Genomic DNA, 12,274 nt, shown 5'->3' on the forward strand with positions numbered 1-12,274 from the left:
TTATATTTAATCCAAATTATTTTTTTAATCAGTCAAGGAAGCCTATTTGGAGTTGGGAGACTGGATTTATGGTGATTTGTCAACAAATAACTTTATATATGTTAATTTTTCGAAAGGTGTACAAACTTTTTTTGCACCTTTTTTATTTTTGTAATAGTTATTGTTATATAACTTTTTATAGAAAACATCTTTTCATGAGCTTCTTGTAGCAAAATGTTCGGCATGAGTTTCTGAACAAAACATAGTACTAGGTTCCTGTCAAACTTTAAATTGTTACATGTTTCATCACAAAATGTGCATAGTGCCCAAGGGGTGTAAATACTTTTTTTACATACTGTAAATATTCAAACAACTGTAACTTTTGAGTTAATTTTTCTTCGGCAAAGTTGTAGGTATTGTTGAGGACTTTTGAGAAAAAATAGGTACACGGAAAAGTAAATTTGCAGATTTTTTAATCATCTTTTTTTTTCACTAAAACTCATTTTCTTAAAATACGTATTTTTTTTTATTTTCAAGATTTTTTTTGTTATGTGGGAGCAACCGTGGCTGACTGGTTACGGTGTTCACTTTGTAAGCGAATGGTTCTGGGTTCGATGCCCATCTGCTTCCAACGAGAAAGTTAAGAACACAGAAAATTGAAATGATGAATATGAACGAAAAATCAAAGTCGCTCGAGGCGGGGTTCGATCCTCCGTCATTTGGATTGGTAAGCAAAAATGCTAAACACTAGGCCATGACGACTTGGTGAGCGTAGACTAGAATTAGGAATACTGTTACAGAGAGCGAGTTGTGGCGCTATAACCACGGCAAATAGTGTCCAGGGCATTCGTGGAAATACAATGTCCCATCCCAGAGGGTCCCGGAGTACCAAACCTTCTTAGCATGGTGCTCCCAACGAATACTACCAAAATCTCGGAGCGTATGGTGGTGTGTCCCCACGCTTCTTCCTCCCTGTCGATTCAGAATTGTGTTGTTGTTCGAACACTCAGTGCTCAAACTCAACCCAATTACGAGTCATCTCTGCGATACGGCTTTACGCAGTAGGCCTGGCCGCTTTAACGCTTGTGATGTTTCAATGCATTCTAATGCAATGGCGCACTACAAATGTTAATAAATGACAAGAAGAGTGCTAGGCGTCATCTAACCTAAGGCACTCTCCAGGATCCCTTCGAAAGATTGGCTGCGCTAGGGTCTGATTAGATTAGATTAGATTAGATTTCAAGATTTTTTGTTATGTTTTAGGGGACAAAAATCCGCAACTTTTGAGCCATAGAGAAACATGGTCAAAAAATCTGCCGCCGAAAATTCATAATTTTTTGAAAAAATAGTGATTTTAGGAAAAAATCGAAGTTTGATGCAAAAACAATTTGACATTATTTTTTAATGCAAAATTGAACAACTATACTAAAGGATTGAAATTTGCAAATTGAACAACTATACTAAGGGAAACTATGTACGAAAACCCAGCCCAATTATTTAATCTTGAGGCTGATTCGAGTGACTGTAAAAATGCAGGGATCAAGTCTCCCTAAACGCACTTTTTAAACAATTGATTGAAAAAATAGTATGACGATAAATTTAACATCAAATGCGTAAAGGTTTTGGAGTTGATATGTTTATCAAACAAATCATGTTTAAAAAATATTTTTTTGAATAATTTTTGAGTGTTTTCTATACTTATCAAAACAAAGAAAAAAGATCTCTTGGAAGTTTTTTGCAGCAATTCTTCGAAAAATGTGTGTAACTCAATCTAAACATTTTTGTTTTGTTTTCTACAATGAGTTTTAGTCAATTTCGCACAACTTTCTAGAACAAAGCTAATTGTTTTACCCACATGCTGACGAGATACAGGCTTGGGATCAACTGTCCCCGGGGATCAAGTCTCCCCACTCTCCCCTACTGCGAATGAAGTAATTGTAACCAATCTACCAACAGAAGTTAAGGTCAAACCAACTTTATCAGCATTCAAAAGTGCTTTGAGAAGTCATTTACAAAACTAGATTTAGGTGTTAATTTGTTTCTTTTATTTTGGATCCAAAGTAATCATCACAACGTCCTTCCTTAACCTGGTACAAAGTGTTATACTAACAGGCTATCGTTTCCAATAAATTACAAATTACAATTACAATAAAACCGAATCGAATTGAATTGAATAACAAAGCAGATCGCAAACAATTTCGACTTAGCGACTGAGAGCCTTAACGCAATCGGTCTCTCTGAACCATTCGCTGTACTATAAATACCTCACAGAACCCGCCGACAAGCACGTTGACTTATCCCGCTTACTCCGATGGACATTGACATAAGGTATGAAAGGGATACTAAATGTTTACATTGGTTTATAGGACCTAATAAAAATGTTTACATTGGTTTATAGGACCTAATAAAAAAAAGTCGAGGAATACAAAAAAGCCGAACAGGTAGGTACAAATAGGATTAAATTCATTCTCCAGGTTTTTTTTGTATAAAGCTAGATTAAATAAAGAAAACTTGGTTGATCTTCATTCAGCCAGGTATTTTACATTGATACAGTAAATATGATAATTTCAAGCAGCAATCTCTAAATGTGGGAGTAATTTTAAAATAAATATTTAGGACAATTAACACTTCTGTAACAATGTATGCAACCCAAATATATAATAAACGCATAAATTTACAAAATATACAAGCCACACTGAATGCTCCCTTTACTGCTGCTGCGCATGAATCCAATTCAAAGCCCGCTTGATTCGTTGAATTCCGGCACGCACTAGAAAGCTCGAAATAAGCAGATACTCCATGTAGGTTCGGCGACCCATGGTTTCGTTGCCGGTGGGCTGCAGCCGTCCCTCGCAGAGTATCTTGGTCGTGAGGCTCAACAGCCACTGCAGAATTTCGCTACTGGATGGGCTGAAGCTGGCCTTTAACCAGGACGAAGGAGACCACAGGTAGAGCTGCATTACGTTGGCGGCAACGTCCGCACTGAGGCGTTCATTCGGATTCCTGCAGAGCATATTTTGGACAAGTTTCTGCACCAAAAGAGGCACGTCTTCATTGAGTGGTGGCAGATCGCAATCTTGATAGTTGACATTCTTCAAGATGTTCGGATCGTTTTTGTTGCCATAGAAAGGATTACGAGATCCGAAAATTTCATACGCGATTGCACCGCACGCCCACAGATCCGATTTGGTATAGTTAAGAATGGAAAACGCTCCCGGCTGTTTGCTGATAATTTCCGGTGCCATCAGCGCCGTATTGCCGCCCTTGTCGATCTCACCGGACGTGAACGGTATTTTGAGCCCGTTGACTTTGTCAGCGATGCAGCAGCCAAAGTCGGACAGCACCAGCGACGGGGGCATGTCGGGACGAATTTCAATCAGAATGTTGTCGCTTTTAAGATCGCGATGCGCCACACCGTAGCGATTCATATGAGAAACTGCCTCCAGCAGCTGGGTGAAGAGGAGGATCCGCGAGCGCATGTCCAGGTTTGTTGTCTGCGTAACGTAATCGTTCAGGCTGCAGTTGTATCTTTTCATCAGAAGAAATAGGCTCATATTGCGTCCATAACCTGGAGAAAATAAGTTGTTGAAGCTAAATAATGTAAACTTTAGTTCATAACTTAACCTTGCGGGTTGAGACGGGGTGGCAAAGCCATCGGATACAGTGATGTCGACATGTGCAAATCAGGAATTTGGTCGCAAAAGACGCCGTACATTTCCACAATGCTCGGATGGGGTGGCAAAAATGCCGTTCGCTCCATAAGACTGAAACATAAAAATAAAATAATTAGAAATGATTTCAGATGGTAACTTTAAACACAATCCTACACTTTCTCCCATTCGTCCATCTCGGAGTAATTCCGTCTTTTGGCTGGCACTGTTTCCTTGTACATGGCCTTTAAGATGGCCATCGCGTTACTTTGAATTTCATAGTTAAACATCATCTTGAGGGCTAGTGGGTACTGCTCAATACTAGCTTCAGCATTGTACTGATGAAGCTGAGAAAAAAAAAAACCCATTAGCTGAGTGATGTTCAGTTATGTATTTCATTGGAAAGTCATACCGTGGTCGCAACATCGCTGTCTGACGTTTGTGTATCCACATATTCTTCGATAGCGTCCGAAAGCAGTCTACTTCTCTGCTGTACAGCAAAGGAACCGCTGTCGAACCGCACTCGTCCTGCTTTCCTCTTCTCGGGCTTGGCCTCGGCCAGTGATTCGGTCGATCGTGCACGTTGCTGCAGACTGTCGATGGCAATTTCTCTCAAATTTCGCTGCATGGGCAAATCAACCCGAGGTTCATACTTGTGAATATTATCAACGCTGCCCCCGAAGGAGTGCTGCATGTATCGATCCACATTATGGCTCGGAGAAAGAAGCTGTCCCGTTTCAGCAACAAAATTGAACTGCTCTTCCGTGGTCGTTCCCTGGTTAGAGTTTTCCGGATGGGCACTGTTGTCTTTCAAAGCCGCGGCATACACCACGGCGGAGCAACCCTTTGCCAACGGGGGACCAACATCAAGCTTGTCCAATCCCAGATTCTCGTCCAGACGTTTTTCTATCTCCAGCTCACAAGCTTTGGATTGGAAGCGCGAAACGGCATTCTAGAGTGTGGTCAAAGTTGATTAAAGTGCCTGAAAACCTGAAGAGCTGTGGATTTTACCCTGATTTCCCAGCAAACTGCCTCGAGCTCGTCATTCTTAGTGAGCATTCCATCGCCGGAAGCTAGACTGACTCCAATCAACGAGAAAAATGGTGCCGCGTCACCACCAAACATAGACCTCTTGGTTTTTTCTCGGAGTTCCGCCTAAAAGGACAGCATTTGAAATTAGTTATCGTGATCCAACCCGTTACATCTCTCGAAACTCACCGAGTACGGATTGGTGACTCTGTTCAGTACATTGTCGACAAAGAGGCGACGTCCCAGATTCCGCAGGAAACTGTTTGATGTTCGGAGCTGTTGCTGCTGGGCCACGGATTTCAGCTCAGCTGTCAGGATGCCCCGGTTTCGGCCGTTGTCCAAAATGTTGACGTGGATGTCTCGTTTAAGATAGTTCTGAACCAACAATCGACCATGTTTGAAGAATCGAGTCGTCAGCAGCCGAAACGACATTTTCCTTTTGCGTAATATCCAATCGATTCCCTTGCCTTTCCGTACTACTGCGAAAAATGTAAACAAACATGGAGATGAGCGTGAACTTTGCCAAAAAACAACTGCGCAGTTGTTGCTCCAGAATATCTGAATACTCACCGAAAATATTTTCTAAACCTTTGAAAAATTAATCAAATTTTGATATTTTTTTTCTTAGACCGAATTAAATTTCGACTGCTGCAGCTGTTGTTTTTGTTATTGTGATGGCAGCCTACGACGTTTAGCAAAGGTATGGTCCAAGGTATGTAGATTAGTTAAGGTAAGGCAGGACCGGCAGGACCATGAGAAAAATTATTTCTGCAACGCCGGAATGAATCCGGTTTAAGGCAAGACCTAGACTTTGTTCAGAAACTCATTGAAAACAACACCAAGTCAAACATTTCGATTTGGAGGTTAGAAGGAGTGCACTGTTTACATGGACCATGTAAACAGTGCACACGAGCTGTCAAATGACGTCACGGTGTAAAACATAATTGTCCCACCAAGTATTTTCTTTCGCGAAATTAGGTTTTACGCCGACTCGGTTTTGAGGTTAGAAATTTGACAGCTTGGCTGCACTGTTTACATTTTTTGCACGTGTGTCTCTGTAAAAATGTGTGTGCGTGTGCGCTCGTGACGTCACGCTGTAAAACCTAATTATCATTTTTACGAAGTATTGTGTCTTGTTTACCTATTGTATATATAGAGTTATCTAAGCCCGATCTCACGCACACTAGCGCACCATTTGTTTTGCTGGCGGGTACAAAATTTAACCTCAATCTTTTTCGTGTACGTACACGCAATACATGCGCACGTAGATAACTCTATAGCAAGAAGATTACAAACACTCAAAAAAACATTCAGGATGAAGTTACGTGAAACACTATGTATTTTTCCACTAAAGTTTTCACCGAGGTTTTCAAGTAACTTCTACGAGGAGACTCCAGCAGAAACGGAATTTGCTTGGCCAGATCATTTCACGTTTGTTCTACGTGTTCCACACGTAAAAGCTAAATAGAGCATTCTACGTGCGTATGTATTGCGTGTAAAAAACGAAACTATTGGCACTACGCCCTCCGGGGCATGCACAAAATACCGTTATTATGAAAAAAAATATGCACTCCGAGATTTTGGGGTCTATCGATTCCTTACACCATAGCACATCTCTGTGCAAAAAATAAAAACATTCGCTGATGTAGTTTTCGAGATACAGCCCTTTTAAGATGTTACATCCGATTTTTAATAAGAAAACCAAAACAATCAATACAATTTCAGCACTTTAAAGAATATGCATTTCGAGATAAAGTTGTTTTTGCTTCATATGACTGTCAAGTATCTCTGGGCCAAGTTTCAGAAGGTTTGCTGATGTAGTTCTCGAGATACAGCCATTTTAAAATGTTATTTCCGATTTTTTCAAAGAAAATCCATAAAATCAATACAATTTCAGCACTTTAAAAAATATGCATTTCGAGATAATGATGTTTTTTGCTTCATATGACTGTCAAGTATCTCTGGGCCAAGTTTCAGAAGGTTTGCTGATGTAGTTCTCGAGATACAGCCATTTTAAAATGTTATTTCCGATTTTTTCAAAGAAAATCCATAAAATCAATACAATTTCAGCACTTTAAAAAATATGCATTTCGAGATAATGATGTTTTTTGCTTCATATGACTGTCAAGTATCTCTGGGCCAAGTTTCAGAAGGTTTGCTGATGTATTTCTCGAGATACAGCCATTTTAAAATGTTATTTCCGATTTTTTCAAAGAAAATCCATGAAATCAATTTAATTTCAGCATTTTAAAGAATATGCATTTCGAGATAATGATGTTTTTTGCTTCACATGACTGTCAAGTATCTCTGGGCCAAGTTCCAGAAGGTTTGCTGATGTAGTTCTCGAGATACAGCCATTTTAAAATGTTATTTCCGATTTTTTCAAAGAAAATCCATAAAATCGATACAATTTCAGCACTTTAAAAAATATGCATTTCGAGATAATAAGGTTTTTTGCTTCATATGACTGTCAAGTATCTCTGGGCCATGTTTCAGAAGGTTTGCTGATGCACTTCCGGAGAGACTGCAAGTAGCCCTGCTGCTTTGTTCTCTTCCGGATTCGTACGATTATTTGACGACGGCCCTGGAGCAGCGGCCGACAAAGGAGCTCACCGTGCAGCTGGTGAAGTCAAAGTTGCTGGCAGAATCGGAGAAACGTCGAGAACGCAGCGCGCACAGTGGAACTTCTGGACAAGCGCTGCGAGTGGACCATCGTCGTCGTGTCGGGAAATCCAGCGCCAGCGAAAACAGCAGCAAGAAGGTGAAAACGAGAACCTGCTACGGATGCAAACAACCTGGTCACTTGAAGAATGATTGCCCGCAGTCGAAGCCGAGCAAGTACCATCGAGCACCGAACGCGAAGCAGGTCCAAGATGTTTCGGATCAGCCAGTCGCGTGGATGGTGAGCAACGGCGAACCGGCCAGCTGGTTTGCCGACAGTGGCGCTTCTTGGCATATGACGGGAAACCGACAGTTTTTCACGGCGCTGGAGCAGGTCGGCGAACAAGTGTGCTGTTGGCGGACAGCGAAATGGCGGAGGTGGCCGGAGTTGGCCGCGGAATCTTCGTAGGAGTGGATGGCGCTGGGGATGCAGTTTAGATCCAGATGAAGGAAGTGTTATTTGTGCCGAAACTGACGAGTGGACTTGTGTCAGTCAGTACTCTAGCGAAGAACTTTGAGGTTGTGGTCAATGGAAATAAGTGTCTGATTCAACGACCTGGAGGATTGATTTGCGCTGTTGCTGAGTGGTACGGGAACCTGTACCGATTGAGCGTTCCGAAGCAAGCGATGGTGAGCGTCGAGTCGCCGCACACGTATAGTGTTGTCTGCATACTTGGCATCGGCGGCTGGGACACCGGGATCCGGATGCGGTGCGCGAGATCATCACGAAGCATTTGGCCGACGGAATGAAGGTGGAAAACTGCGGTTCCAACAGCGGTTGTGAGTGTTGCCTCGAAGGAAAAATGAGCATGAGCATGAGCATGAGCATGAGCATGGTTGACTGCCAATGAGCTGCTACTCCGTTATTGACGGATCAGCTGAAGTTAAACAATGAATCAAAAATGATCAGTGGGAGCCAACCATCCGTTCACTGTTTAACCTCTGAAGATCCCTACTTTATTAGTCAATACCTGGGTGCAGAATAGTGGTTCGCAAAGCGGCCTCAATTTAGAACTGTCAAAGCGGAACCAATTTACTGTTCGCAAAATGATACCATGAAGTGGGAAGTATTGTAATCGATCTATAATTTATTTTGATTTTATAATTAATTTATATTTGGGAAATTTAAATCTTAAGAAGAGGGTTGAAATCAAGATTGGCATAATTCGTAGCTAACATTTCAATAATAATTTTAAAATTTTAGCGACGGATTTTCAAAAATTATAAATGGCACCTGCCAAATAATATTGAATAATCTTACTCCGATATTATCGCTGCGCATCAAAGATACATAATCTCGGAACTTCCATTCGGTTCCTCTTCTGATTCACAAAATTTCACCCACTTATGACGCAATTTTTCGTCACGTGGAAAACAAAAAATACCTCTTTTGGCCGCCCATCGTTTAGTCTACGAACAAAAAAAAGCGCGAAGCACTTAATTTTTCAGCAAAAACTCAACAGATCCAAAATGTTTCAAAACAAGTCACTTCAGCAGCAAAAAATATGTCACGCTTGAGCTTGAACATAGCCTTCTACTTTGTTTATGTTTACAGCTGTGTTGCATTTGTAGTAGTGAGGAGCAGTAGGGAGCATTCGAAAATCACGTTACGCATTCTGTCTTTTCAGCACCCAGGTCAATACCGACGCCCTCCCAAGAAGCCTGCAGTTCAACGAAAGGGAGGAATGTTAGTCCGATAGTTGAAGTTGCAGACTCATCAAGCACATAGTTTTTCGCTATATACTTGTTGATACCGCTTGAGACCGTTAAATCCACAGCATCTCCACAGACACAGATGTCTGTGATATTACGTCCGTAACGTCGTTCGCGAATGCATCGTTGCAGCAGTGACAGTAGTCACTTCCGACTTGCATTCGTGCGAGAGACACACAAGAATAAAACACGTGTTAAACGTACGTTTAACAAGTAGCTTGCGTTCTTTTACTTTGTCCGGATATTCTGTTGTCCGCCGGTTAGTTTGGTCTACTGCGCTGTAACCTGCCCATAGGTTATGGGCCCAGGCTAGCGGGACCAAGTTTGCCTAAATTAAATAACCACAATTATCAAGCGTGGAAATTCAAAATGGAGATGCACCTGATCCGGGAGAAAACGTGGAAAACCATTTCCGAGAATCCACCGAACCCTATGCTCGGGCGGCGATTGGACTTTGCATCGAGGACAACCAGACAAGCCTGGTTCGGAACTGCACCATAGCAAAAGAAGCATGGAATGCTTTGAAAGCCTACCACGACAAGGCTTCCGAAGTTTATTTGCTGATGGTAGAATCGGAGAAACGGCGAGAACGCAGCGCGCACAGTAGAACTTATGGACAAGCGCTGCGAGTGGACCATCGTCGTCGTGTCGGGAAATCCAGCGCCAGTGAAAACAGCAGCAAGAATGCAACAACTGAACCAGTGGCGTTCTACGAGGACAACCAGTTGTAGATGCGGATCGCAGTAGCAACGACGTATTTTATTTAGGGCGGCAGAAGCGGACGAGAGAAAGAGAGAGAGAGAGAGAGAGAGAGAGAGAGAGAGAGAGTGAGATAGAGAGAGAGAGTGAGATAGAGAGAGAGAGTGAGATAGAGAGAGAGAGAGAGAGAGAGAGAGAGAGAGAGAGAGAGAGAGAGAGAGAGAGAGAGAGAGAGAGAGAGAGAGATAGAGAGAGAGAGTGAGAGAGAGAGAGAGAGAGAGAGAGAGAGAGAGAGAGAGAGAGAGAGAGAGAGAGAGAGAGAGAGAGAGAGAGAGAGAAAACGCACCGATTTTACGGATTAAATTCCATTTGAAATTCAAAGTCAAAGCGCCAAGTCCTTTCGCAACCAATCAAGCTCATATTTGGGATTTGGGCTCAGTACATCTAGGAGATCATGCCCTGAATTGCCCGCGGAACAGCTCGCCAGCTATGAAGGCAACCTCGTTTTTTGTAGTCTTTTTACATTCAATGTTACCAACATGGTTACAACGCTTTTCTGGTATATAGTATCAAAACCAAGGCTAGTTTTTTAGTTTATAGCATTTTTAATCACGCTAGAAAAGCTAATTCAGATATTTATGTTGAACATATTACGCATTGAATTGCAGCAAAATAACTAGGTATGTAGTTACAGCTCCAACCATCTGAAAATAAAGACGAAAATTAAAATTAAATAAAAATGTTGATGATAAAAAATCATACCAAATTAAGGAATTTTAAGTCAATATTGAAAAAAGAGTTTGCATGCAAATTCAATTGCTGGTGCAAAAGTTGTTGTGAAACTAGTTCTAAGTATAATCCAATCTGAAATAACACATTTAAAAATAATTATTGTAGTGGGTCTAAATATTGCTAAACATCAAACAATTCATAATAAGCAAAACCTTCACAATGATAACATAAAGTACAAAAGTTCTTGTTGAGAACCATCGTGGTTACGTACCATCGCGTATACCACAATCATTCTTCATATCCGGAGTTTGTTTAAAAGGTCCAATAAACCAAATTTCCAGTTTTTGCTTTTTGGGTGTTTTTGAAACCGCCTTGAGTCAGGGCTATCCAAAAACACCCAAAAAGCAAAAACTGAAAATTTGGTTTATTGGACCTTTCAAAAAAAAAAAAAAAAACTCCAGATATAAACTTCTATACAATGCTGTACGGCTCCTGCCTAATTATTTTTTCAATCCAAAATCAAGGTGCACTTATATTTCCTTCATGGAGTTGATGAAAAAAAAACTGTTTAAGCATATTTATTCAAAGATGTTTAATAAAAAACGTTGAAAAAATCTCTAAATTTGCATTAGAAGATATTTTTAAAACTACTTGTACCAACATTTCTGTTCAAAATCTCGTTGTGTATGCTATGTATGAGATCTGCGCTAAAAAATATACATACCTCTTTATTGCCTAAGGGTAGAGTTTTATTGTAGTTTGTAATATGGATGTTCCTAGACATCAGGTTACTCTAAAAGTGTTAAAACAAAACTACAATGAATTTTTGATATTTAAATATTGTTTAACTTTTTTGGCATACTTCCTGCTTAATTTCCTCACAAATGTACATGACATAGGAAATGTAAATAACTATAATCAAAATCATTACCAACTCAAAATATATTTTTTCGCGCATTACTTCAACGGAAAATGAATAAATTATGTAAAAACTATACGTCGTCAGTATGTAGAAATAATGTGCTAGAAAATTAAAAGGATCATGAATGTTTAAAAAGGTTGAGGTGACAAAACATACCCATTGTAGCAACGTGGGAATAGCGAAAAGCATCGTTTAGGTGGCTTATTGCCATATAGCAGTACGTGTGCACTATTGAAATGTAAATGATTTTTCGTTGCGTGGTTTGAATGTTGACTATTTGTTGTAGTTTCTGAAATTGAACCTAAGGGAATTAAACAATCAGGAAGTATTAAAATAATAACCTAAAGATTACCTTCATTTTAACTTTGTTTCCGGAATTATGATACAAATTAGCTGATAATTTATTCATCCGATTGATTCTTCTTAAGAGTTCACGAATGAGAATGACGAAAACAGTGTTCCCAATAACAATAGTAAACAGTGAAATAACTCTGTGTATTCTGCTCAAAAAATGTTCATGTACGTTACAAATAAGTGCAATGGTTTCCATTGAAACTACCATAACTATAGAAAAAGAAACACTTTTATTCACAATTCGTTTCAGCAGCCGATAATCGAACACTTCCTTCAGTTGTGTGTAAAATTCTGAATCAATCAAATTAACGATTTCAAAAACGTTTCGCTGATTTGAATATATGTTACACATCGCAGATTGATAGTAAAACGGTAAAATAGCAGCCTCAACGCTGCAAAGCGTTAGAAAGTCCATTATTTGAGAAACCAACGATTTTTTATTAGTTTCACTCAAAATGTTAGCCAGACAGAAGCTAAAAAGTAGCAAATTGGTTGTAAAACAGAACACTACGTAAAAAACATACAGCAATCGATA

At 40.1% G+C, this 12,274-nt stretch overlaps 2 protein-coding genes across 3 annotated transcripts; both read right to left on the bottom strand.

Annotated features, from left to right (window-relative positions):
- Positions 1-2,001: 2,001 nt before the first annotated feature.
- On the bottom strand, positions 2,002-5,450 carry LOC6041874 (serine/threonine-protein kinase pink-1, mitochondrial). 2 transcript variants are annotated; one of them, XM_038266179.1, is made up of 7 exons: positions 5,229-5,450; positions 4,848-5,134; positions 4,641-4,784; positions 4,042-4,581; positions 3,807-3,976; positions 3,604-3,743; positions 2,002-3,547 (listed from the first exon to the last, which is right to left on the bottom strand). In XM_038266179.1, exons 2-7 carry the CDS (start codon positions 5,088-5,090, stop codon positions 2,688-2,690), a joined length of 2,097 nt encoding a protein of 698 aa, XP_038122107.1. In that variant the 5' UTR covers positions 5,091-5,134; positions 5,229-5,450; the 3' UTR covers positions 2,002-2,687. The 2 variants fall into 2 exon arrangements, with proteins under 2 accessions (XP_038122107.1, XP_038122106.1); XM_038266178.1 differs by having other exon boundaries at positions 4,848-5,137; positions 5,229-5,449.
- Positions 5,451-10,381: 4,931 nt separating this feature from the next.
- Positions 10,382-11,791, bottom strand: LOC119769019 (putative gustatory receptor 28b). Its single transcript, XM_038260899.1, has 5 exons — positions 11,542-11,791; positions 11,326-11,486; positions 11,188-11,256; positions 10,494-10,595; positions 10,382-10,435 (listed from the first exon to the last, which is right to left on the bottom strand). Exons 1-5 carry the CDS (start codon positions 11,594-11,596, stop codon positions 10,382-10,384), a joined length of 441 nt encoding a protein of 146 aa, XP_038116827.1. The 5' UTR covers positions 11,597-11,791.
- Positions 11,792-12,274: the final 483 nt, after the last annotated feature.

The sequence above is a fragment of the Culex quinquefasciatus genome, chromosome 3 (assembly GCF_015732765.1).
Source record: "Culex quinquefasciatus strain JHB chromosome 3, VPISU_Cqui_1.0_pri_paternal, whole genome shotgun sequence".
Lineage (NCBI taxonomy): Eukaryota > Metazoa > Arthropoda > Insecta > Diptera > Culicidae > Culex > Culex quinquefasciatus.